The sequence below is a fragment of the Bos mutus genome, chromosome 19 (assembly GCF_027580195.1).
Source record: "Bos mutus isolate GX-2022 chromosome 19, NWIPB_WYAK_1.1, whole genome shotgun sequence".
Lineage (NCBI taxonomy): Eukaryota > Metazoa > Chordata > Mammalia > Artiodactyla > Bovidae > Bos > Bos mutus.
Genome location: NC_091635.1, coordinates 1,360,963 through 1,384,946, shown reverse-complemented (window position 1 = coordinate 1,384,946; position 23,984 = coordinate 1,360,963). Strand labels below are relative to the sequence as shown.

Here is a 23,984-nt window from a genome sequence, read left to right as displayed (position 1 = left end):
TGATCTAATTCTCCAGTAGTTGTACAGAATAGGGTGGAACAAGTAATGGGGAAATTCTGTCTTTTAAGTAAAAAAAAAAAAAATGGGCAGTGTTCTCTTGGGGAAGGGTTTTTATGTTTCAAATGGATATTTGGACTCTAATGATTTCATGACTTCTGTTTAATGGTTTTGCTTCTTTGTTTTTACAGAAACAGACCGTGGTTTCTGTCAGGAAAGAGGTAATTAGCCTCCCAGTTTCAGGGAAGTTTGATTTTTAATCCTCTAACAAATTATATGTGCTTTGGCTTCCTGCTCTGCACTCAGCGATGAAATGAAAACCAGGTGTAGGGTTCAGACAGTTGTCTACAAAGTAACGGACGGCACAGACGCCAAAGCGTCTCTTGTAAGATGTGCCTGGGGTGAGCTGCTATGCGGGACATGAAGCACCCACCAAAGGCGGGATCTGCGGGGTGTGGGGTGGGTCCCGCACCCTGGATCCCGCTCACAGTCAGAGGAGCTCAGCGTCTGTCCGGGATGACGGGCTAACTGCCCGGGCAGATCTTCTATCCAGGGCCCAGGACAGAGGCCTGGGTCATGATGGCCGTGAGGTTAGATCTGCTTCTGTGCGTCAGAGGCGTCTGGGGAAATGCTGAGCCTTTGTCTCGGTTTAGAACTTTCATTTTTCCCAGGTGGTGTCTTTTCTGAGATGAACACACAATGAGTTAAGGCTGCTCATTTGGAGTTGGGGTCCTCTGTGTGCTACAGACCTGAGCCCTGGGGTCCTGGGGGGCCGGCTTGAGGGGGCGGGATGGGGTGCTTTGTTGGGGAAGCAGCTTCTGGTTCAGAGTCGCGTGTAGGCATTGGTGTTGGCGACACCCCAGGTGGGGCGGTCTAACCACTGTGTCTTTTCCAGATCATGTATTACCGACAGGCCTTGATGAGGTCCACGGTGAAGTCGTCCGTGTCTCTTGGAGGGTAGGTCTCTAACCTGTTGCTCTTGCTGAGGTTGGCACAGCAGGTCATCAGGCAGGAGAACTTCTGCCTCAAGGAGGACTTGACAAGTCGTGGTTGGCTTGAGATTCCCAAGGACTTAAAGGGACAAAAGCAGTCTCACGGGATTAAGTTGGGTTGGTCTCTGGGTCGGGTGAGGAATAATCAGAGAGGGGTGAGGCGCTGGACAGTCTGTGGATGGGAAAGTGGGAAGCGTTCACGGCCTAGATGGTATGGTTCAGCGGTACTCATAAACATCCGTTGTTAACCTTTGATTAAAATCCAGTTGGGAGAAACTGGAAATTAATGTTTGATTTCTCAAACTTTCAGGCTGTCTTGATCCAGTCTCCCAGAGGGCATTACTACTCTGACCTGTTCCAGAAAGTCAGTTTTGAAACCAAATGGACAGTCCATTATAGGAGGCTCAAAGGCTGTTGGATACTTTTAGACTCACTGTCTCGGAGCCTCATTACCATAATTTCCACACCATTAGTGTCTGGACCTGTGGGCACCTGTTTTCCCCCTTTCTTCCCGCTGTTCCACGGTGAACGTCTGGTGGGAATAAGAAGGTCTTGTGAGAAGTGGAGCCCGGGGCCTTGAGTTCCACCCGGGACTGAGGACGGGGGGCTCTGCCGTGTCCCTGGGGCACGGGTCCTGCTCCGCAGTCCCTCGTGGCGGTGGGCAGCCTTCGTGGCGGGCACCTCGTGTGTATATTATGGATGCAATATGCCCACCCTTAGGGTGAGGACCTGGCAGATTTTTTCCCCAAACTAGCGGACACCAGGACACATGTTGGTTCAGGAGGTCTAACCCAGCTAGAAGGGATTAGCGCTTGCCTGTGTTTGTCTCGGGGAGACCACAGTGTTGAATAATGGGTCTGAATTCCCAAACGCCAGCATCTTTGACAGAGGGTGGGCCCCAGGGTGGAGACAGAGCCTCACTGAGTCTCCACGGACCTCATGCCTCCAAGATGGTGCCGAGACCCCTGTTTGAATGCGTGCAGAATCAGCTTTGCACTGTGAAGACTCACGATCAAGGCTGAAGAGGCCGTGTTCTATGAACCAAGCACAGAGAAGTCACAGAGGAGCCGGATTGGGAGACGCCGTTCCATTTCACGACGAGAATAGGACAGATCTTGTTAAGCACCTGCCAATCCTGAGAGTTGTTAGTGTTTTTCTGAGAAGACAGTGATGAGTATGTAACCACACAGACAGAGTTGAAGGAGGGCAGGCTGGTCAACCGACCTGAGTGTTGACTTATTTGGTCTCTGGGGTGTTGAACTTCCAGGAAATCACTTTTTTTTATTTTTATTTTTGCTTTTGAGGATCGTTAAGTATAGCGAGCAGTTTTCATCCAATGATGCCATCATGTCAGGCTGCCTCCCCAGCAATCCGTGGATAACGGACGACACCCAGTTCTGGGATTTAAATGCCAAACTGTACGTATTCGAGATGTCTGTGTTCTTTAGAAGGAACTTTTCACGTTACAATTTTCACGTCATAGAATTCACCACTTAAAGTGTATGTTTCAGTGATTTTGACTATGCTCCTAGGCTCATGCAACTGCCACAGGTCAATTTTTAAAATATCACCCCAGTAAGAAACCCCCTACCCTTTAGATTCCACCTGCAATGCAGGAGACCCAGGTTTGATCCCTGGGTTGGGAAGATCCCCTGAGAAGGAAATGGCAATCCACTCCAGTCTTCTTGCCTGGAGGATCCCATGGTCAGAGGAGCCTGGCGGGCTACCGTCCATGGGGCCACAGAGAATCAGACAAGACTGAGCGACTAATGCACACACCCTTTAGCTATCACCCCAAGTCCCCATCCGCTAAACCCCTCCAGCCCTCCTCAGCCACTAAACTGCCTGTCTCTCCAGGTTTGCCTCTTCTGGGTGTTCATATAAATGGAATCGTACAATATGAGGTCTTTTGTGATTAGCTTTTTACCCTTAGCATGATGCCTTCAAAGTTTATCCATGTTGAAGCAGATATTAGTACTCAATTTCAAATTATGGATGAAGAATATAATTCTATGGATGGACCACATCTTGCTCACCCGCTCATCAGCTGGCAGACGTCCAGGTCGTCTCTGCCTCCTAGCGCGTGTGAGTCTGCTGCTGTGAACGTTCATGCGCTCGTCTTCCTGTGGACGTGTATTTTTCATTTCTTGGGGTGTGTGCCTAGGAATGGAGCTGCTGGGTCAAAGGGTAACTCTGTTTTAACAATACAGAGATTGTTTTTGAAAAGAAAACAGTCATCTCTATGGCTTTCCATTCTCGATTTCTAATTAGAGTAAAAATAAGTTCTGGGAAGGCAGAGCCCTTAACCTGCCTTGAGGAATTACACCACTCATTCCTTCGCTGTTTGTGAAATTTGAGGGGTTGTTGCTGCATAATTCTGCTGTTTGGAAGAGGAGGCAAAGGCTGAACTACAGACGAGAAAGCCAAGCTGACACAGAAAGAAAGAAGGGGAGGGGGAGGAGGGGCAGGGCCGGGGCGTGGGTGCAAACCACGGGCAGGTCGGCGACACGGCCGCCGCCTCCCGAGGCCTGTGGAGCACCCCGGGCTCAGACCCAACCTGGTGAGCAGGCCTGGGGGGGTGCCCTTTCCCCTCCTTCATGTAGCCCTGTGGTCAGCTGATGGGTCAAGGAGGGCGCCCGTGGGAGGCGGGGGTCAGCTGCAGGGCCCAGGACTCGGGAGCCATCTGGTTATGAGGATGGTTTCCTTCAGCCTGTGTGTCTCTCACAGTGTATCGAATAAGAGTTGTTGTTGGGGTTCAGTCGCTCAGTCGTGTCCGACTCTGAGACCCCGTGGACGCAGCACGCCAGGCTTCCCTGCCCTCCATCTCCCGGAGCTTGTTCAAACTCATATCCATCGAGTCAGTGATGCCATCCAACCATCTCATCCTCTGTTGTCCCCTTCTCCTCCTGCCTTCAATCTTTCCCAGCTTCAGGGTCTTATCCAAGGGGTAAGTTCTTCGCATCAGGTGGCCAAAGTATTGGAGCTTCAGCTTCAGCATCAGTCCTCCCAGTGAACATTCAGGGTTGATTCCTTTAGGATGGCCTGGTTTGGATAAGAGAGGCCCCCCTGAATTTGGGCCTGGCGTGGCGGCCGGCCCTCGCCTCCGCAGGCCTTGGAGGGGCTGTGCGTGTCCCTCTGTCCTGGAGGGTTAGTGGGGCGTCCCCCCCACAGCCCCGCCCGGGCCGCCAGCTCCCGACCCCAGGCCCAGGGGATGTGTCTGAGGCTGCATTTTCCGAGCAGGGGGTTACCTGGCTTGTCTGTGCAGGGATGGGGGAGGAAACGTGTGGAGGTTAGTGGGGCCGAAGCCCCTCGCCCCACACAGGTCGCACTTACACACGGTGGTCCTTGCAGGGTGGACATCCCAACCAAGATGCGGGTGGAGCGCTGGGCCTTCAACTTCAGCGAGCTGATCCGGGACCCCAAGGGTCGGCAGAGCTTCCAGCACTTTCTCAGGAAGGAGTTCAGTGGTGGGTCTTTGATTTTTTTTCTTAATAGAAGCATTTGCTTTTGGAGACGCTCCTGGACATCTAGCCTGGGGCCGGAGGATGCTGGCAGGTGTGTTCAGGGCTCTGCTCCGGCCAACTCTTGGTGGGAGCTTTCCAGACTTGCCCCTTCTTGGGCTCCCTGGTAGGGGGGTCGCTTTGCTCACGGAAGCTGTGTGAGCTGTGACTCTCCTCCCCAGCACCCCGTCCCCTTTGGCTGCTGGCACCTGCTCACCCTGAGCCCCAGGGTCACCCAGCCACGAGCTCCCAAGTCTGCCGCCGCCATGCGCCTGGCTTTCTTCAGCGCAGGGCGCCCTGGCTGCCGATTCAGCTCGCCTGGACCCCGTCCCCAGTGGGTCCTTCCCAATTGGTTTGGGGTGGACTCTGTCAAGTTTTGATAACTCCCCGAGTGACTGTAACGTGTGGCCCCGATCAAGGACCACATCTCAGCTCCCAGTCTGCTTCCTTAGAAGGTGCAGCTTCAGTGGAGTTGGGGGGGGGCTGGGGGGTCTAACGCCTGATGACCTGAGGTGGAGCTGACATAGTACCGATAGACATAAAGGGAAAGTGTTGGTCACTCAGTCGTGTCCGACTCTTTGCGACCCCGTGGACTGTAGCCCACCAGGCTCCTCTGTCCATGGAATTCTCCAGGCGAGAATACTGGAGTGGGTTGCCATTTCTTTCTCCTGGGGATCTTCCTGGCCCAGAGATGGAACCTACGTCTCCTGCATTGCAGGTGGGTCCTTTACCATCTGAGCCGCCGGGGACATATGGACATAAAGTGCACCCTTGAATCGTCCTGAAACCGTCCCTCCCTCTCCTGCCCCCAGTCCATGAAAAAGCTGTCTTCCGTGAAGTGGGTCCCTGGTAGTGAAAGGCTGGGGGCCACTGGTAGGCCCGCGCTTCATGTCCCGGCCTTGGGGGCCCTGCAGCCTCACAGATACGGCGTGCAGGGAGGCACCCGGGAAAAGCGGAGGCCAGACTGGGGCCACGTCCCGCCGGTGGAGCATTCCTTGGGCTTCACCGCCTGCCCTGAAATCCTGGCTTTCCCGCCAGGTCCCCAGCCCCAGGGCACCCCTGCCCCTCCCTTGCTCCCTGAGACCCGCTGGCCTGTGAGTTGCATCTGAAACTACCCCCCGGGACGTGCCATGAGCCTGTTTGCCTGCCTGATGTGGCAACTTACGTTCTAATAGGGATTCTGGAAAAGCCTTTTCTCTGACTAAGCCTGATTTCCAGGATGTAATAAACCCAGAGATGGGGAGGGGGCTGCTTCAGGCCAGAAGCACCGGGTGAGGAAGTGGGCTGGGCGCCATCTCGTGGCCCCCTGACGAACCACAGCCTGAGTTTATCCCATCAGTGAGAATTCGTCTCTATGATTCCCTGGCTGTTATTTTGAAAAAGAGCACTAGTGTGATCTCTGGGTGACATTGCCACGGCTTCTGGTACAGGCAGAACAAGTAATCAGTCCATTTCATTAAAATTTTAAAAATCGAGACATGCTGCTCATGTTGTAAATTTGGACCATATAATCCACCTGCCCTTTCACAGTGTGCAGGTCAGCGCTCTGTATTAGACTCAGAGGTGCACAACAGCACCACCGTGTTAACTCTAGAACGTTGTCAGCGCCCCCCAAAAGGAACCCCAACCCATGGGAGCCGTTCCCTATTCCTCTGTCTGCCTCTCCCCCCACAGCCCCCTGCCCAGTCCTGGGCAACCACTGATGTTCTTTCCATTTTCACGGATTTGCCTGTTTGGGACATTTTCTGTACATGGAGTCATACGGTATGTGGCTCGCTGTCTTCTTTCACTCAGGAGAGTATTTTGCAAGTCGTTCTGTGTTGGAGCCTGTAATCATGCTTCATCCTTTTTAATGGCCGAATAGTATTCCATTCGGGCTTCCTTGGTGGCTCAGCAGCAAAAATCTGCCTGCCAATACAGGAGACGTGGGTTTGATCCCTGGGTCAGAAGATCCCCTGAAGAAGGAAATGGCCATGAACTCCATCTAGTATTCTTGCCTGGAAAATCCCATGGACAGAGGAGGCTGGTGGGCTACCGTCCGTGGGGTTGCAAAGGAGTTGGACACGACTGAGCGACTGAACGACAGCAGTGTTCCGTTCTGTGCAGGCACCCAGCCTCAGGTGGTAGACGTTCGGGTCGTTTCCGCTTTTTGGCTGTTACGAGTAGTACTGCTGTGAACATCCATGTACACACTTCCGTGTGCTCATTTATTTACACTGGTAAAATATCCATAAGGCTGCCATTGTAACCATTCTCAGTGTCGAGTTCAGTGACACTGTCACACCATCCGTCTCCAGAACCTTATAATCTTTCCAAACTGAAAATGTCCCCTTTAAACACGAACTCCCATCCCCTGGAAGCCGTTCTGCTTCCTCTGGGCCTGAGTGCTTGGGGGCCTCGAATACATGGAATCGTACGGTATTTGTTCCTTTGTGTCTGGCTGGTTTCACTTGGCACCACTTCCTTCAGGGTTCACGCCGCTGTGACCTGTGCCAGGATCCCCTCCCTCTCTGGGCTGAGTGGCGCTCATTGCGCGCGCGCATCACGTGTGTTTGCTCTTGTGCTGGCGAACATTTGGGTGGTTTCCACCTTTTGACTTTTGTGAACAATTGTGCATTTAATTTTACTCCTAAGCAATGAACTGTCTTTTGCTGTGGGCAAGGTGGTGTCCATGGCCCTTGATGTAAAGCCAGTGGCTGTCACTCAAGAGCATCCTGGCCTGTCTGCTCCTGCGGGTGGTCTTGGTCCTAAGGACTCCCTGGATTTTATGCCAAAGAGGAAGGGTATAACTCTATAGAATTCTAATCCTATAGAATTAGGGGACAGAGTCAACTCGCTTAGGCTCCTACAGCCTTCTCTGGTCTGAAATGCCCGGGAGGCTTCCAGGGAACAAGGAAACGGAGCAGAGGGATGGGGTGGTACATTTCCCTACGTGGTGGTGTTCCGTGACCCACCCCCCGCCCACACGCACACCCGTGCCCACATGCACACACGCAGGCTCCTGCTTCCCGCTGCTGTGCCTCCTGTATTCTCTCAGGCGACACTGCCACCTGGGGCGATGCACCCGGGGTCACACTCCCGGGCGCGGGGTCACCGGGTGGAGGGCGTCGAGCTGGAAGGACACAGGGGGCGACGCCCGGCTTTCCTTCTGGGCCCAGAGGGGCAGGGTCTCTGGCTCAGGCGGCCCTGCGTTTGGTTCCCCGCGGCCAGGCCTTCCCGGAGGGTCAGTCCTTCAGGGTCGCGGCTTCAGCAGAGCATCTGTGAGGGGCTCTGGCGGCAACATGCGCTGCAAGGCTCTCAGAAGCGGGTCTCTGTGCACCAAGGGGGCACCGTCAGCATGCTCCCTGGCCTCGTGCCCTCTCCCGGGCCCTGGCCGGAGCACCCAGGAGCCTGCGGTCCCACCTCCACCCCCGCGCCCGCGGCCCAGGGCGGGAGCTATGCCCACTGACTGCTTCTCTTCTTTCCCTCCCTCCGCCTCCCATCCGGGTTCCCGTCTGGGTGTCCACGGCATCTACCGTCTGCCCCTCGCAGGGGAGAACCTGGGCTTCTGGGAAGCCTGTGAGGACCTGAAGTACGGCGATCAGTCCAAAGTCAAGGAGAAGGCGGAGGAGATTTACAAGTAAGCACGAGCCATGCGAGTGCAGAGGCCCCCCACCTGGCTGGTCCTTGCCCTGCACTCGAGGTCAGACTGGACGGAGGCCCCACACGCCCCGTGTCGTGCCGTCAGTGCACCTCGTGTGTGGACGCCTCACCCCTGCTCTGGGGGGCTGGGGGTCACCCCACCCACTGTTTGCTCTCTAAGAGGTTGGGAATTCCTAAGTTAAGCATATTTCACATTCCCAGTGCTGGCAGGGAAGTCTTCTTGCTTCTAGGAAATGCTGCTTGACAACCTATTCAGATGCTTGAGTATTCTGGAAAAGGACCCCTTTCACCCCAGGGTCGGTGAGGGGTGAGTTATGTCTGCCAGCCCCTCTCTCCCGAGCAGCTGGGAAGATTCCATTCACTGACTTGGTTTGGCTACTTTCATTTTAAATTTAGTTTTGGCTGCACTACACAGCCTGTAGGATCTTAGTTCCCTGACCAGGGATGGAATTCACACCCCCTGCCGTCTTGCGGTCGCACAGAGTCGGACACAACTGAAGCAACTTAGCGGCGGCAGCAGCAGCAGCAGTAGGGAGTCTTCACCACTGGACCGCCACCGGGGAACTCCCTGTCTGGCTACTTTGGCTAACATTCTTCTCCCGGTCTCAGGCTGTTCCTGGCCCCCGGGGCGAGACGGTGGATAAACATAGACGGCAAGACCATGGACATCACGGTCAAGGGGCTGAAGCACCCCCACCGTTACGTGCTGGACGCGGCGCAGACCCACATCTACATGCTCATGAAGAAGGTAGGCAGGGTTGGCCGAGAGCGCCAGGAAGTCCTCCAGTCTCTGGGTCCCCGGATGCGGGGGAAGGGGGCGTGTGTGGTCGTGGCCTTGCTGCTGTTGGGTGCAGATCTGTCAGCTGTGTCTCCCACCTGCAGCAGGCCTGGCCCCTCCCTGTGCTCCCGAGCCCTCTGGCCAGGGAGGAGCAGCTGCTGAGGCTCAAGCCCTCTCAGGTCTTCTCACTCTGCAGTTGAAGGGCTGTCCTGACATAGTGATGGCACCAACTTCCATTCCCACCTTGCGTGCGGGAGGGTTCCCTTCTCTCCACATCCTCTCCAGCGGTTTTTGCTTGCAGACTTCTTCATGGTGGCCGTTCTGACCGGTGTGAAGTGGCACCGCATTGGGGTTTTGCTTTGCATTGCTCTGATAATTAGTGATGTTGAGCATCTTTTCCTGTGACTGTTGGGCCATCTGTCCGTTATGTCTTCTGCCCACAGTTCTCATGACTTTTGCTGTCACTGCTTAGTCTTTAGAATGGTACCATTTCAAGAAATTAAAATCAGTTCCCCATTGGTTGTTGAGAAATTCCCCCAGTTGTTGCTCTGGGCTTTCTCCTGTATTTGTTGGGACTGAAGTTTGCAGTTGGTTTGGGTGAGGCAGCATTCAGGAAGTGACTTCTCTGAACCTGCCCAGGGTCCCAGGAAATAGCCACACAAAGGAATCCGGGCTTCCCTGGTGGCTCAGACGGTAAAGAACCTGCCTGCAGTGCAGGAAACCCAGGTTTGATCCCTGGGTCAAGAAGATCCCCTGGAGAAGGAAATGGCAACCCACTCTAGTATTCTTGCTTGGAGAATCCCATGGACAGAGGAGCCTAGTGGGTTACAGTCCACGGGGTCACAAAGAGTCAGATACGACTGAGTGAGTCAGCACAGCACTGTAAGTGATCAGGTGAAATGGATGCCGCCGGCCTGGGGACCACACTTGAGAACCGTGGCTTTCGATGCAGATCTGAATGCCTTGAGCACAAGGAAACAAATCCTTTCAGCTCCCGTCTCGCTGCTGGGAGGAAGCTGGGAAAAAGGCAAGTGTATTCTTTTGACTGGACCCTTTCCTTCTTATAATTCTCGTTTTTCTCTTGTTCCTGCCAGGACTCTTACGCTCGCTACTTAAAATCCCCAATCTATAAGGAGATGCTGGCCAAAGCGATTGAACCCCAGGAAACTACAAGGAAAAGGCAAGTAGAATGGGCTGAAATCACTCACGGCCTGCTGTTTTGTTTACAGGGAAAGGAGGATCTTTTTCAGCCAAATGGCTATTATCAAGATATTTTCTGGATGAAAATATTGAGACTGGGAGGCATTCTTAGGGTCTGATCGCCTTATTGGCTTCATCACGCTCTGAAAGCATGCTGGCGGGACGCACATGGTCATTACTGCCAGTCAGTTTTGTTTTCCTAATGCTGGTTTGAAAGAGTTTTGATTATCAAATGGAATAATGACCTTTATTACAGATGGAAGCATTGCATTGGCCTTTTAACTGGCACACTTCTCCACTCCAAACTGGTGTTTAGGAATTAATTTAGCTACGTCCTGGTAACATCCTTTGTGATGGCTCAAGACTGTGGTGACAGGGGCAGATTGCTCCCAAAGAAAAATGCTGGACTTTCAGGGAAACGAACAGGGGAACTATTCTTGCTGACCACAGGGGACTGCTTTTCATCAAGTCCCTCTGTTCCTTTATCCATGCTCACCTTCCTCACTGGAGATGCGAATGTCCCTCTGGCAGCCCTTGGGCAAAGGATAAAACGTCCTGAGGAGCAGTTTGAACTCTCTGGGGGTGAAAAAGAAAACGCTAGAGGGATTTAAGATTCAGAAGAGTAACCAAACAACAGCTTGAACAAAGATTTGGGACTTTGGCAGAGTTTCCCCAGCCCCAGGGCCTGTCCTCCCCGCACCCACCCCACCCCACCCCCACCCCCGCCTCCCATAGATGCTTCCCATTTGTCAGCTCAGCCCCACGCCAGGCGCTTTTCCAGCGTCTCCAGTCAATCCAAAGGAGGGGGTGGTTGGACCAGAGCCTTCATCAGAGGAGCTTTAAAAGACCCCAAGTTGATTTCATTTTTGAGGATAACGGCCTTGCTATGAAAAGGAGAGAAAGGAGGTCTTGGTGGTGGGTAAGGACGGGAGTTCAGTGTCCCTGGGAATCGGAAAGCTTCTTTAAGCCACAAGAAACGGCCACAATAGCTCCAGACGTCCTGCCAGAAAGCAGTGGGGGAGGGAGGGGAGCGTCTTGTGCCTCTGTCCAGATGTTTTTAGGTTGGCACAGACCTGAGAAATCAGCTGGCGTCTCTTGTGGGGTGCCTGGGCTCTTGTCTGGGGTGGCGCTGGACCGCGGGTGCAGCGCTCGGCTTCAGGGTCGAGGACCGCGGTCTGGTGATGCTGTCGGCGCTCTGGGTAGTAAGCGCACCCTGGGGACCCGGGAAGCCCGGCCGGTAGCTGTGCGGGGATGGCAGGGGCTGTGAGTGTGTCCCATGACTGTCAGGCGTGAGACAGTGCACGAACCGGAAGTTTTCCAGAGCAAGTTAAGTGGAGCTCCAAGCAGGCATGGCTGGGGGTGGAGACCGAGCCTCGGGCACGGCTCACAGGTGGGGGCGTGGTTCCTCCCCCGGCGGATACGGAAGTTCCAGGGATTACATGCTCTGGAAATTTGGAGAGCTCCTAGGCCTGAAGTCGCCCTTTCCGGCTGAAATGCTTCCCCAAGCCTGCTCACGGTCGCCTCCATCACATACCCGGAGCTGTGTCCTGGCCCCCGAGGTGGTGGTGGACAGTGCGGTCTCGGCGATGCGTGGGTGGAGTTGGTGGAAGAGGCGGACGGGTCGGCGCATGCGCACATAGCCGCCAGCGCATCCCTGGTCCTCCAGCCCCTTCCCCTTCCTCTGCCGGTCCGGCCTCGCTCTGCGACGGCCTAGCACTTTCCTTCCTTACCAGAACCTTGGCTTTTGAAAACAAATGCTCCAGTTCTCCCTGGGGGGCGAGAGCCCTTGGGCTTCCAGTACCCAGGCCCCCTTGTCCCTTTCTTTCCCGAAGAACCTCTAGGAAGCTAAGGGGACACGTTGGTTTCCAGACACTGTGGCGGGTGGTCTGCGCTTGGCGCTGCCCAAGCTCTCTGGCGGCCTCTAAGAGCTGATGGCAGCTGGGGCTCACTCAGGCCCCATCCTCCCGCGGCTGGGGGGCCTCCGAGGGTCCCCCTTAAGGTTCTCCGGGAGGATGAGGGGCCGCCAGAGGCCGGCCTCGCCCCGCCAGGTGTCCAGTGCTGCGCTCCGCCGACCACCCCCTTCTCTCTTCCAGCTCGAGCCTCCCGTTCATGCGGCGGCACCTGCGCTCCAGCCCCAGCCCCGTCATCCTCCGGCAGCTGGAAGAGGAAGCCAAGGCGCGGGAGGCGGCCACCACGGTGGACATCACCCAGGTCATGAGCAAGCTGGACCGCAGGAGCCAACTCAGAAAAGAGCCGCCTCCCAAATAAATCCACACTTGCTTCCTCCCGGGGTGGGGGAGGCAGGGCTGGAGGAGTCCTTTCTGCGTTCTTGGGGCGGTGGGCCGCTCGGGTTCACGCTGATTCCTCAGACCCCCGACCTGGGCTTCCCCCTACCCCTCCAGCTCGCCAGCGGCCTCAGGTGGGCAAAGGCAGGGGCTTGGGCACCTGACTCCATAGCTGTGACATCTGCCTGCTTCCCTCCGGAGCACTTGGGGTGAGAGCCAGAGAGAAAAGCCGCCTCCTGAACCGCCACTGGCTTTAGGACGTTCGGGAGGGCCCTCCCCACCCCTCCGCGTAGTTCTTTCAGGCGGGTTTGCTGTTTGTTTCCAGTGGCTTCAGGAAGCTCCTCCTCTAGTCTCTCCAAGTTAGACTTTGTCTCTAAAGCACTTGGAGACCCGCCCCCCGCCCTCCCCCCAAGGGGCTGCTTCAAGGTTCCTCGTCAAACCAGCCCAGAGCAGCTCTGCTGACACAGTTCTGTTGAGCCTGTTCTCAGTCCTGAGTTTTGAAGGCTGGCCGGGTCTCTCCTTCGTTTTTGCCTCCTCTCCCCCTGTTACACGATGCCAGGGGAGATTAGTAGCTTGTAGGAATGAAGGACTCAGGCTGGAGGCCTCAGGATGGGTCCAGGTAACACGGAGCATCTTTCTGGACAAAGGATGAAGGTGCTGATGTCTTCATTAGTAGAAGGAGGGATGGTTGGAGGTCTGTGACATTTTCAAAGTGAGTCAGAGTCAAAGATAGTTCTCTTCGGGTTATTTTCTAGATGTTGGTGCTTCCCTTCTTTGTAGCTTTAGATTAGGTGAGCCTGTGGCGGGGCGGTACTTTCTGTTGTTCCCAGTCAGAGACCAGTTTACACTCTGAAAGAGCAACTAGAGGCGCTTTGTTCCTCTCTCCTTTGAAGAATGCTGGAGTCCTCCTATGGGAGGGGCACCTCAAGGAGAAATTCCAGGTGATGAACCTTTTGTAAACTCACCTGAGTGGGGGACAGTACCTCACCATGTGGAGTCTAATGCTTTAGATCTAATTAGTTCTGCATCAATGCATTATGTGAATGGATGGATGGATGAATTGATGAGTGGGTGGATGGATGGATGGAGGGATAAGTCGATGGATGAGTGGGCAGAGCCTTGGGTTTGGAGAAGGCCTCCTAGGCTTTGGTCCTCATTCTCCTGCTAGCCAGGTAGTCTTCAGCAAGTCTCTTCACCTCTATGCTTTGTGATTTGTGAACTGAGGCGCTGGGGCCAGATCCATGCTTCTTAGACCAGACTCAGTGAATTCCAGGAGGATACCCAGCCTGGGGCATCAGTTTTACTTGAAGATTTGGAATGGGAGGAAAGATAGATAATTTTTAAAATTTCACATTAAAATAATCATGAATATATTATGAATTAGACTGCAAGATGTACATGAATTTTTAAGATGAAATTTGAGACATCAAAGCCATCTCATGCCTGGCTGTGGCAGATTCAGGCTCTGCCCTCAGACTCCTGGGACAGCGTGGCTCCCCGGCTCTCCTGCTGTTTGTCCTACTTTAACGGGAAAGTTTGCGGAGCATGATCTGGAGGTATTTGCCACCCCTTGTAGTTACCGTGTGTGAGCTGAGTTTGTGCACCCAGCAGAGTGGGGGTGGCTGGTGGGCGTGTTGAAGTGCACCTTGAACCTTCAGGTCATGGAGTGTGTCTTGTTCATCTGTGACTCAACTGTTCACCTGCCCATTCCTCACTTGTGAGACATGTCTGCTTCACACGACTCTCGTCCTCCAGCAGAGTACTGGGTGCTCCAGGTCAGACACGTAGTAGGTCTGGCACAGATGCTGCTGGAAACCTCATGTCAGATACACAAGGACCCCACAATCCAAGCAGAGGCGTAGGCCTGTCAACAAAGTAGGTTATCGTCCTTTATTGGACACGTGAGCCCCATTGAAGGAAGGCGGATGACAAATGTCTTCTGGATGGCAGCAGTTACACTCCACACGTCTTTGATTCTATTATTATTAGAGTAGAGTTAGGTTACATATTATGTTGGCTTCATGTGTACGGCATAGTGATTCAGTGTTTTTATGGGTTGTACTCTTGTCTAAAGTTATTGTGAAGCCTTGGCCGTGCCCCCGTGCTGTGCATTATGCCCTGGCACCCGGCTTATTTTATACCCAGTAGTTTGTGCCTCTTAATCCACACCCACCGATGGATTTTAAACGCCTGCTTTGTGTGCGGGCCTGTGGTGGGGGCTCTGGCCCAGCTGCAAACGTGGACAGATGTCTTCTGCCCTCACGGGGCTGACGAGGGTGCGAGCGCATCCAGGCTGGGCAGTGCGCAACACCGACGTGCTGGAAGAACCTGGGGATGGAGAACTGTCTGGCCTGGGGACTCAAGGGGTCCACCGGGAAATTCTCATGTTCCGAAGGAAGAAACCACAGGTCCCTCCCCAGTTTTGAGGTTTTGGAAGTGTGTCTGCTTCTGGACTCCAGCCGCGGGCCCCGCCCCTGCCGGCTTAGTCTCTGCTCTCCATCCCTGTTAGCCCCACAGGGCCTCTTTGACTCTCAATGATATAAAAACAGTATTTATCTGGACAATATTGTTGCTACATTTAAATTAGTGTCATACTCCTTATTATGCCCTGTACTTAGGTACCTTCTCGATTCTGTTATTATCATATTTTAAACAGTCTGAGTTTCTCTCCCCATATGGGGTGTATCTGATGCTAGAAGATAAGTTGTGCTACAGAGTGCCAGGGATGTCTCTGTAGAATTCCAGTGTGAAGCTTGGCTTTTAGAGAAGAGACTGCTTTTGTTGTGAGCGTTGAGTGGAAATACACGGGCTAGAGAGTCGAGTAGAGTGCTTTGGGAAATGCCCGGCGTGAGTGCTCAGCAGATGCTGGCTGCTGTGAGCGGCGTCACATCCACTGTTATTATTACTGTCCTCACTGTCATTCTCACCACCTCCACCAGCGTCATCACCACCAGCATCCCCTCCACCAGCGTCACCATCGTCGTCCTCCCTTTCACCGCCATCCCTAGCAGCTTCACACTCTTGAAGCGCATGCTCCCTTGCATGTCCGTGTTGCCCAGTACAGTGACCTACCATTCTTTATTATTTAGGGCATTTAAAGCCCTGTTGACCCACACCGTCTTGCCTCTGTCCTCGCTGAGAATCCGGCCCTCCAGGGACCACTAGGATATATCCGAGGGGAGGAGAGCAGGGCGTCACAGTCCTGTGGCCTGTCCGCAGTTCTGGGTGAGGGCTGACCAGCAGCAGGCAGTGACTGATCAGGCTGTGGTGGGAAGGCTGACGCTGGGGTGGGCAGAGGAGATGACGGACAGAAGAAACAGGGAGTTGGCTCGTGTGGATTTTCCACCGTGGGGTCGAGTGTGCTCACTTGCTTTGGGGGACAGTGGAGATGGGGAGAGTGAGAGGGGGCGGGAAGGGGGGACTGGTGCAGAGCATGCAGCCCGGAAGGTGGCCCCCTCCTCCCGCCTGCTCCCAGGAAGTGGCCGCAGGGTCTCCTCCAAATTCCCAGCTGGCTTCTGGACGGGACGTGAATGGCATCCCTGTACCATCTGCTTTGCCTTTCATGAAAGCCTGAGCTCGTGCTCTCATGTCAGCGGCCTGCTCCACGCCATCGCGTTCTCCTGGGAAAATAAACAGCACAAAGCGAAGCTGAGCTCGCCATCACTGTGTCTCTGTCGCATCATTTCTCTGCCATGTGCCTTGCACGCGCTGCTTTGCCATTTCACGCCCGCGGTGGGTGTGGCCTGGGCTGCCGGGGCTGTGGCGAGCGGGGATCGTGGTGGAAGCGGGCGGAAGAGGCATCTTGCTCGAGTGTCCAGGGCCTGTTGGGCTGTGTCCAGGGCTGCTCACCCAGAAGGAAGGACCTTCTCAGGACAGGTGAGTGAAGCCAGATGGGAGCTGCCTCTTTACCTGTCCTGTCGTTCACCCCGGGGAGGAGCAGGTGCTGGGGGAGGGGGGTGGGCTGTGGGAGAGCCCAGAGTTGGGTGGGGGTGCGTGCCGTCAAGTCCCCTGGGTCAGGCTGCCTCATCTCCGTGGGCCTCAGTGTTTTAATCTGTGAAGTGGGGTCATAACAGGAATTGATCACAGGCTTAATGAGTGAGGTTTAAGGTGATGCCCTGAGGTGCGGGTGTCCTCGGTGAACTGGAGGAAGGAGAACCTTGCTGCCCCACCCCCCGTCTCTCTGAACAAAGCCTGGTCTTAGTGTGGCGTATTGGCTCAGCACCCCAAGTCCTGCCCAAACCCTGTAGGCAACAGGCTGGCAATGTGGATCAGTAGGCAAGCAAGGGCTTTGAGGGTTACACGGACCTGGGGTCAGAGTCTCATTTGGTCACGGTAAGAGTTAACAATCGCCGAGTAGCAAGTTCGCACCAACGGCCACCATTTATGAGCTCGCGGTTGGCTGGGTGAGGCTTTGCAGGATTTCCGGGCACACCGTCAAGGTGTCTCGGGCTGTGTGAGTTCTCACTGGGGGCTCAGGAAGAGTCTGCTTCCAGGTTGTTGGAAGGATCCCAGCTCTTGTTGCAGGACCCAGGGCCCCATTTTTTGCTGGCTGCTCTCAGCTTCCAGAAGCCACCCAAACTCCTTGCCACCTGCTCCCCACTCTCCATCTTCAAAACCAACCATGGAGAACCCCGGCTTGTTGGATTTTTATCACGAGCCTCTGACTTCTGTCTCTGGCGTCTAGACTCAGGATTGAAGGGTTCAGGTGAAGAGCTCAGTGTCACCAGAACGATTCAGAGTCACCTATGCCTTATCTCACGGCATGATCATGGGGGTGGCCGCCCAGCACGTTCACAGCTCACACCCATCCTGAGGTCTTAGTGGCCACCTTAAAGTTCTACATTCTGTAGTCACCGGCTTGCAGTGGGAGCCTGGGGATGGTCCCAATCCGCTCCGTCCTCAACATTCTGGTCACTAAAACGGGGCAGTTGTAGATTCACAGGGAACTGGCACAGAGGAGGTCTTCATAACCCGCAGGGCCACATATCTGACAGTCACCTCCCAAACCCTCCATCACGGCCATTCCCTGCAGACTGTCCTGCAGGGGAGACGTGAGTCCCTGTAGGAGGCGGCGTCAGAAGCACAGGGCTCAGCTTCTCACACGACCTGGCTCTTGCTTACTTGCAAAGCAGTGCCCTCGGTGTTTGTGAGGCTTTGGCCCCCAACTCAGGTTCCCCTCCAGTGAGTCTGGGGTCTGCATTTATAACGGACACCCCGTGTGATGCTGACCTGTAAGCATCCATTGGGCATCACACATGTAAAATGTGGAGCCGGTGAGCCCAGTTGCAAAGCCTGCTGACCATCCCTGCGTTCCTGGGCTTGGCTCCTGGAAGCCTTAGCTTTCTCATCTGTAAAATGGGCATAGTAAGTGTTAGTTGCTCTGGAGGTACCTGCAATAATTCACATCAAGTTTGCAGCCCAGAAACTCAAATTTCTGAGCTTCTCGAGCATGTTAATAATAATCACGATGGTGATTAGTAGGCATAGTAACCCGGTGGCCCTGGGTCAGGGCCTTGGCTCTGGTTGGTAGGCCTGTCTGAGCAGTGGATCAGCATCGGTGGCTGCGAGCTGCTGTTTCAGAATCTTGCTTGAGCTTCAGGGAGCAATGGGAGAGGGTGGGGCCCCCACCCCCCAAGGGCTGAGCCCCGGTGGTCTCCAGGCCTTGCTTTTCTTCTGAGGGCTGCTGGGAGTCTGCCCGCCCGCCCTTCCCTCTTCAGGCTGGGGCCCGCAGCCACCTTCCTTCGGGCCCAGGCGACGCCCCCTCTGGGCCGTGGGGCTGTGATGGTTTCACAGAGGGCTTGTGCTTCCCTGAGGCCAGTCCTCTCTTGGAGGCAGATTTGGTCCACCTCTCCCGGGCACAGCCCAGGACCGGCCCAGCCCCCAGCCCAGACGGCACCAGGCTGCCAAGTGCTGCTCAGCTGCGGCGGCAGGCCCTGGGGGACACAAACCCGGCGGGGGAGAGGCGAGACAAGCGAGCTTCCCTGCCCAGGACTTGGATCCTGACGCCCCCATCTACTTGCACGGAGCTCTCGGGCTCCTTCAGCTGACCGGCCCCGGTTCCCCGCTCCTGCCCCGCTGGTCGGGGACCCAGGGCCAAAGCCGCCCAGGGCGGCGGTTGCCTCAAGGAGCCGCCTTATCTGTATTTCCAGTCTCCTCCTCCCCCGGGGGCCCAGGCCCTGCTGCGGTGCCCGTGGGAGGTGCAGGAGAGGGTGGCGGTGGATGAGAGTCGGGGCTCAGGACGCGGCGGCAGGTCTCAGGCCTGGAAGGGTCCGCACAAGCCAGGGCTCCTTGCCCCACCTCCAGTGCTCTGTGGAAAGGGTTTTACGTGCCTGCAGACCACAGGTGGCACCAAGGCAGGGCAGAGATAGGATGATGCTCGGTGGGTGAAGCCCGTGCTCCTGGAGAGTGGAGTTGATGGTCGAGGGGAAACCCCAGCCCGCAGCCAGCTCCCAGGCCTGGAGGAGCCTCCAGCTGTGCCCTGGGGAGGCGGCCAGGGCTTGGGGAAGCCTGTTCGAGGCTGTGCCATTCTCTCAGGGGGCTCGGGACACCCCTCCCCGGTCCCCAGGGGCAACCGGACGGGCCTGGGCTCCAGCCTGGAGGGGGCAGCCCACGGCGGGGCCAGCTGTGCCCTCACTCCCCGTCTCTCTCCTTCTCTGCAGCCCGGCCAGCGGCTGGCTCCCAGCCCCCATCTGGCTGTGTACACCGGAACCTGCGCGCCCCCCTCTCCCTCCAGCCCCTTCTCCCAAAGCTGCCGCTCCCCTGGAAGGCCCTTCCGCTCGCCCAGCCGCTTCATCCGGAGGCCCAGCAGCACCGTCTGTCCCTCACCCATCAGCGTGGCCCTGGAGGGCTCCCCGGGGTCCGAGCAGAGGCGGGAGACCGATGTGTCAGGGGCGGTCGGCGGGGCCTCCATGGATCAGCCCCGGCCCCGGGCCCAGCCCAAGGCGCGTGTGCGCCTGTCCCTCGGGCGGTTCCTGAGACGAGGCTGTTTGGCGTCCCCGGTCTTCGCCCGGCTCTCCCCAAAGTGTCCCGCTGTGTCCCACGGCAAGGTGCAGCCCCTGGGGGATGCCAGCCGGCAGCTATCACGACCGAGGCCCCGGAGAGCAGCCAAGTAAGGATGGAGGGGGTAGTGTGTGTGTGTGTGCACGCGTGCTCATGGGGAGTGTGTGCACGCACATGGGGATTGTGTGTGTGCACATGAATTGTGTGTGTGCGCACACAGGGATTGTGTGTGCGTGCATGGGAGTGTGTGTGTGCACACGGGATTGTGTGTGTGCACACATAGGGAGTGTTTGTGTACACATGGGGATTGTGTGTACACGGGGATTGTGTGTGTGTGCACGAGATTGTGTGTGTGTGCACATGGGGATTCTGTGTGCACAATGGAGAATGTGTGTGTACACGGGGATTGTGTGCGTGTGTGCACACGGGGATTGTGTGTATGTGCACATGGGGATTGTGTGTATGTGCACACGGGATTGTGTGTATGTGTGCACACGGGGATTGTGTGTATGTGTGCACACGGGGATTGTGTGTGTGTGCACATGGGGATTTTGTGTGTGTGAACATGGGGAGTGTGTGCGTGCACATGGGATTGTGTGTGTGCACACGGGGATTATGTGTGCACACGGGGATTGTGTGTGCACATGGGGATTGTGTGTGTGTGCACATGGGATTGTGTGTGTGTGTGCACATGGGGAGTGTGTGTGTGTGCACGGATTGTGTGTGTGTGCACATGGGATTGTGTGTGTGCACACGGGATTATGTGTGCACATGGGGAGTGTGTGTGTGTGCACATGGGGAGTGTGTGTGTGCACATGGGATTGTGTGTGTGCACACGGGAATTATGTGTGCACATGGGGAGTGTGTGTGTGCACATGGGGAGTGTGTGTGTGTGCACATGGGATTGTGTGTGTGCACACGGGAATTATGTGTGCACATGGGGAGTGTGTGTGTGTGTACTCGGGGATTGTGTGTGTGCACATGAATTGTGTGCGTGCGTACACAGGGATTGTGTGTGCGTGCATGGGAGTGTGTGTGTGCACATGGGATTGTGTGTGTGCACATGGGGAGTGTGTGTGCACACAGGGATTGTGTGTGTGTGCACGTGGGGATTCTGTGTGCACACATGGAGAGTGTGTGTGTACACGGGGATTGTGTGCGTGTGTGCACACGGGGATTGTGTGTGTGTGCACATGGGGAGTGTGTGTGCATACCGGATTGTGTGTGTGCACATGGGATTGTGTGTGTGTGCACACGGGGATTGTGTGTATGTGCACACGGGATTGTGTGTGTGTGCACACGGGGATTGTGTGTGTGTGCATACACGGGATTGTGTGTGTGCACATGGGGAGTGTGTGCACACACGGGGATTGTGTGTGTGCATGAGATTGTGTGCACACGGGGATTGTGTGGTGTGTACACGGGGATTTTGTGTGTGTGCACATGGGGAGTGTGTGTGTGTGCACATGGGATTGTGTGTGTGCACACGGGGATTATGTGTGCACATGGGGAGTGTGTGTGTGTGCACAGATTATGTGCGTGTGCACATGGGGATTGTGTGTGTGTGTGTGCACATGAGGAGTTTGTGTGTGTGTGCGTGCACACAGGATTGTGTGTGTGTGCACATGGGTGTCTGGTGAGGACCCAGGTTCTGTGGTGTGGGGTCTAGGGCCTGGGGGCTGGGCAGATGGAGAGGGGAGAGTGCCGGGTGAGGAGGAGGATTCTGGAAAGCAGACCCCATGGACAAACCTTTGACCTCCAGACCCTTTCCAGACTCAGCGCCGCCCTGTGCGGTCTTTCTAGGGGAAAGTGACGTGGCGTGGAAGTGATCCAGCCGAGTCCGGCTCTTCATCCCCTTGGACTATACAGCCCATGGATTGTTTTTCTTTTCCATCTTCCCCCCTTTCTATTAACATGCTCTTCCAGGCTTCTCTGGTGGCTCAGTGGTAAAGAATCCACCCGCAATGCAGGAGACCCAGGTTCGATCCCTGGAGGAGGGAATGGCTACCTGCTCCAGTATTCCAGCCTGGAGAATTCCATGGACCGAGGGGCCTGGTGGGCTACAGTCCATGGGGTCGCAAAGAGTCAGAAATGACTTAGTAACTAAACAACAACACAATCCTCTTCCACTCACCCTGCCCAACTAAAACCTTGGCCTAATGAGTTTGTTGCATTTTTAAAAGGTCCGGAAATTTCAGTGGCAGTGCTGGGACCCACAGGTGGTGCTGGGCCCCGGTCCCCTCCCCTGCCTTGGGGGCCCTCTCCTCCCCCACCCGCTCTTGCACACATCTGCCCTGGGGAGCACTCAGTGGGGCTACAGGGTGCTGACAGTGTGCAGCCTCCATTCAGGGCTGGCCCCTGTTATCCCCGCTATGGGCGGCAAAGCAAGACGGACCTCTGAGAGCCCCCTACCCCGAGGCAGCTCTCTGGTGAACAGGGGCTCCGGGGTGCACTTGAGGGCTCCGGGCTCCTGGGCACAAAGAAGAGTTATGGACAGTGCAACACAAAGGCAGCCCCGCCTTTGTTCGGTCTTGGGGGAGACAGCACGGAGCACCCCTCCACCCTCTGCCATGCTCCTGCGTTTTGGCCACGCATGGTCTTGGAGACGGCGGCTCCGTGCTGAGGCCGTAGGTTGCCATGGATACCCAAGTCTCCAGCCTTGGCTGTGCGCTGTGCATCTGGGGTGGGGGGATCCAGGGGGAAAGAACTTGTCCGTTGATTCCTCCCGATGGGCTCTGCTGAGGGAACGCTCTAGTTTGTGGCCACAGCAGTCTTGGGGCTTTTGAAAACCTCTGTGCTCCGTGGCCACCACTTCATTAGAAGGCAGTTTAAAGGGGCTGAGGCCTGGGTCCCGGTATGTTCTACAGGAATATCTGGAATTCATCAAAACCGAAAAAACTGAAGCCCCTTGAAAAGGGAAATAAAGCGCTCTCTGAATTATCCTTCGTTCAGCAGGAAAACAGAGCCTCCCTCGACACCCAGTGAACGGGTACCCCCCCCAGCCCCGAGTGGGTCACCGCACACACAGCTTCCAGAAAGGCGCCTGGGTCTGTGCCTCCTCGGGGGGTTGGGTGAGCTGGGTGTGGTGACCTTCTGTCTCCACACACTGCTCTGCTCATGTGTCTGAAGCTTTTTCCAGATCAAGATGGACGTGCCCATGGGAAGCGGGGCCTGTCTGATGGACTCGGAGGACCCGGGCCCCGGAGCACGAGGTGACCAGGCCACAGAAAAGGAGGTCATCTGCCCCTGGGAGAGCCCCGCAGAGGGCCACGCTGGCTGAGCCTGGGGCCTTGGGCCAGGAAGTTGCTCCCACAGACTCTGCAGGATGGGGCCACGGGACCCGCTGTCTCTGGGACCAGAGTGCACGAAGATCACACGTGGGGGCCGGAGGGACAAGATGGGTGGACTCTGCAGAAGAGCGCTCTGGGTGGGTGCCCCGTGGCCAGCCTTTCCCTTGCCCCCATCTTTCCTCTTGTCATCAGAAGAAAGGCATGTGGACCAGAGGACTTGACTTGCTGCCTTAAAACCAATAAAAGGTTACCTTGTCTAAGTGTTTTTGGATCGGAATGCTAGCGTACATCTAGTTTTATAAGCTATCTGTGAGTTCTCGCCTGCTAAGTCCCTCCAGTCGTGTCCAACTCTTTTGCAACCCCATGGACTGTAGCCCCCTAGGCTCCTCTGTCCAGGGGATTCTCCAGGCAAGACTTCTGGAGTGGGTTGCCATGCTCTCCTCCAGGGGATCTTCCTGATCCAGGGATCAAACCCTGGATCTCCTGCATCTTCTGCATTGGCAGGTGGGTTCTTTACCACTGGTGCCACCTGGGAGAAGGAAATGGCAACCCACTCCAGGGTTCTTGCCTGGAGAATTCCAGGAACAGGGGAGCCTGGTGGGCTGCCGTCTCTGGGGTTGCACAGAGTCGGACACGACTGAAGAGACTTAGCAGCAGCAGCCACCTGGGAAGCCCTTTATGAGATCTTATTTATGCGATAAACTCAGGTCTTGGTTTTCCGCACCAAGGGAACTGAATCGCCTCCAAGAGCTCCCTGCTTGTATAATTGGTTTGTGCTTGATGCCCTCATCAACTGAGCTCCTCAGGGGGAGCTTGGGGCTGGGCCACCACACAGGAAGAGGGGGCTGGGAAAGACATCCTCCTGGAGTGCCAGGCTTGCTCAGATCCACCCAGAAGCAGAGGGCAAGGTGGGATGAGGTGGACCAGGGAACTGCTAGGGGAATAGCTGGAGAAAGGGGTGGGGCTCTCGGACCGCAGCGCAGGGCCGACCTTTGGGGAGGCGGGGGGCGGGGGCCCTGGATGGTGGAGCAGTTCCAGGACCGTCTTGGCGAGTTTGCGGGGGTGTCCTTGAGCCTGTGTCTTTCGAGGGTGGCTGCGCATTTGGACCCTGCTGTAAGGGCGTTGGCTGGGAGCCTCCACGGGCGGCCTGACCGTGGCGTGGACACGCTGGGGCCGCTCCCAGAGGTTTGCGCCCCGGTCGCCCTTCGCTCCCAGCTCTTCTCCAGTTGTGAACTCAGCATGCTGGACAGAGCGCCCCCACGGTGAGTCTCTGCAGGGCCCTGGGCAGCCAGCCGGACATC

General features: G+C 56.0%; 1 protein-coding gene across 14 annotated transcripts in view; it reads left to right on the top strand.

Annotated features, from left to right (window-relative positions):
* Nucleotides 1-22,946, top strand: part of RGS9 (regulator of G protein signaling 9) — a 60,941-nt gene extending 37,995 nt beyond the window's left edge. For 4 of the 14 annotated variants that reach the window (XM_070388940.1, XM_070388949.1, XM_070388950.1 and 1 more), the window contains 11 exons: nucleotides 189-218; nucleotides 893-954; nucleotides 2,294-2,407; nucleotides 3,916-3,936; nucleotides 4,341-4,456; nucleotides 8,021-8,108; nucleotides 8,741-8,879; nucleotides 10,004-10,089; nucleotides 12,203-12,320; nucleotides 19,054-19,502; nucleotides 22,346-22,665. In XM_070388940.1, coding sequence (XP_070245041.1) covers nucleotides 189-218; nucleotides 893-954; nucleotides 2,294-2,407; nucleotides 3,916-3,936; nucleotides 4,341-4,456; nucleotides 8,021-8,108; nucleotides 8,741-8,879; nucleotides 10,004-10,089; nucleotides 12,203-12,320; nucleotides 19,054-19,502; nucleotides 22,346-22,520 — 1,398 coding nt within the window. In that variant the 3' untranslated portion in view covers nucleotides 22,521-22,665. Of the gene's footprint in view, nucleotides 1-188; nucleotides 219-892; nucleotides 955-2,293; nucleotides 2,408-3,915; nucleotides 3,937-4,340; nucleotides 4,457-8,020; nucleotides 8,109-8,740; nucleotides 8,880-10,003; nucleotides 10,090-12,202; nucleotides 16,271-19,053; nucleotides 19,503-22,260 lie in introns of those variants that run through there. The other 10 variants (XR_011467852.1, XM_070388943.1, XM_070388942.1 and 7 more) reach the window with 10 other exon arrangements.
* The last annotated feature ends 1,038 nt before the right edge of the window (nucleotides 22,947-23,984 follow it).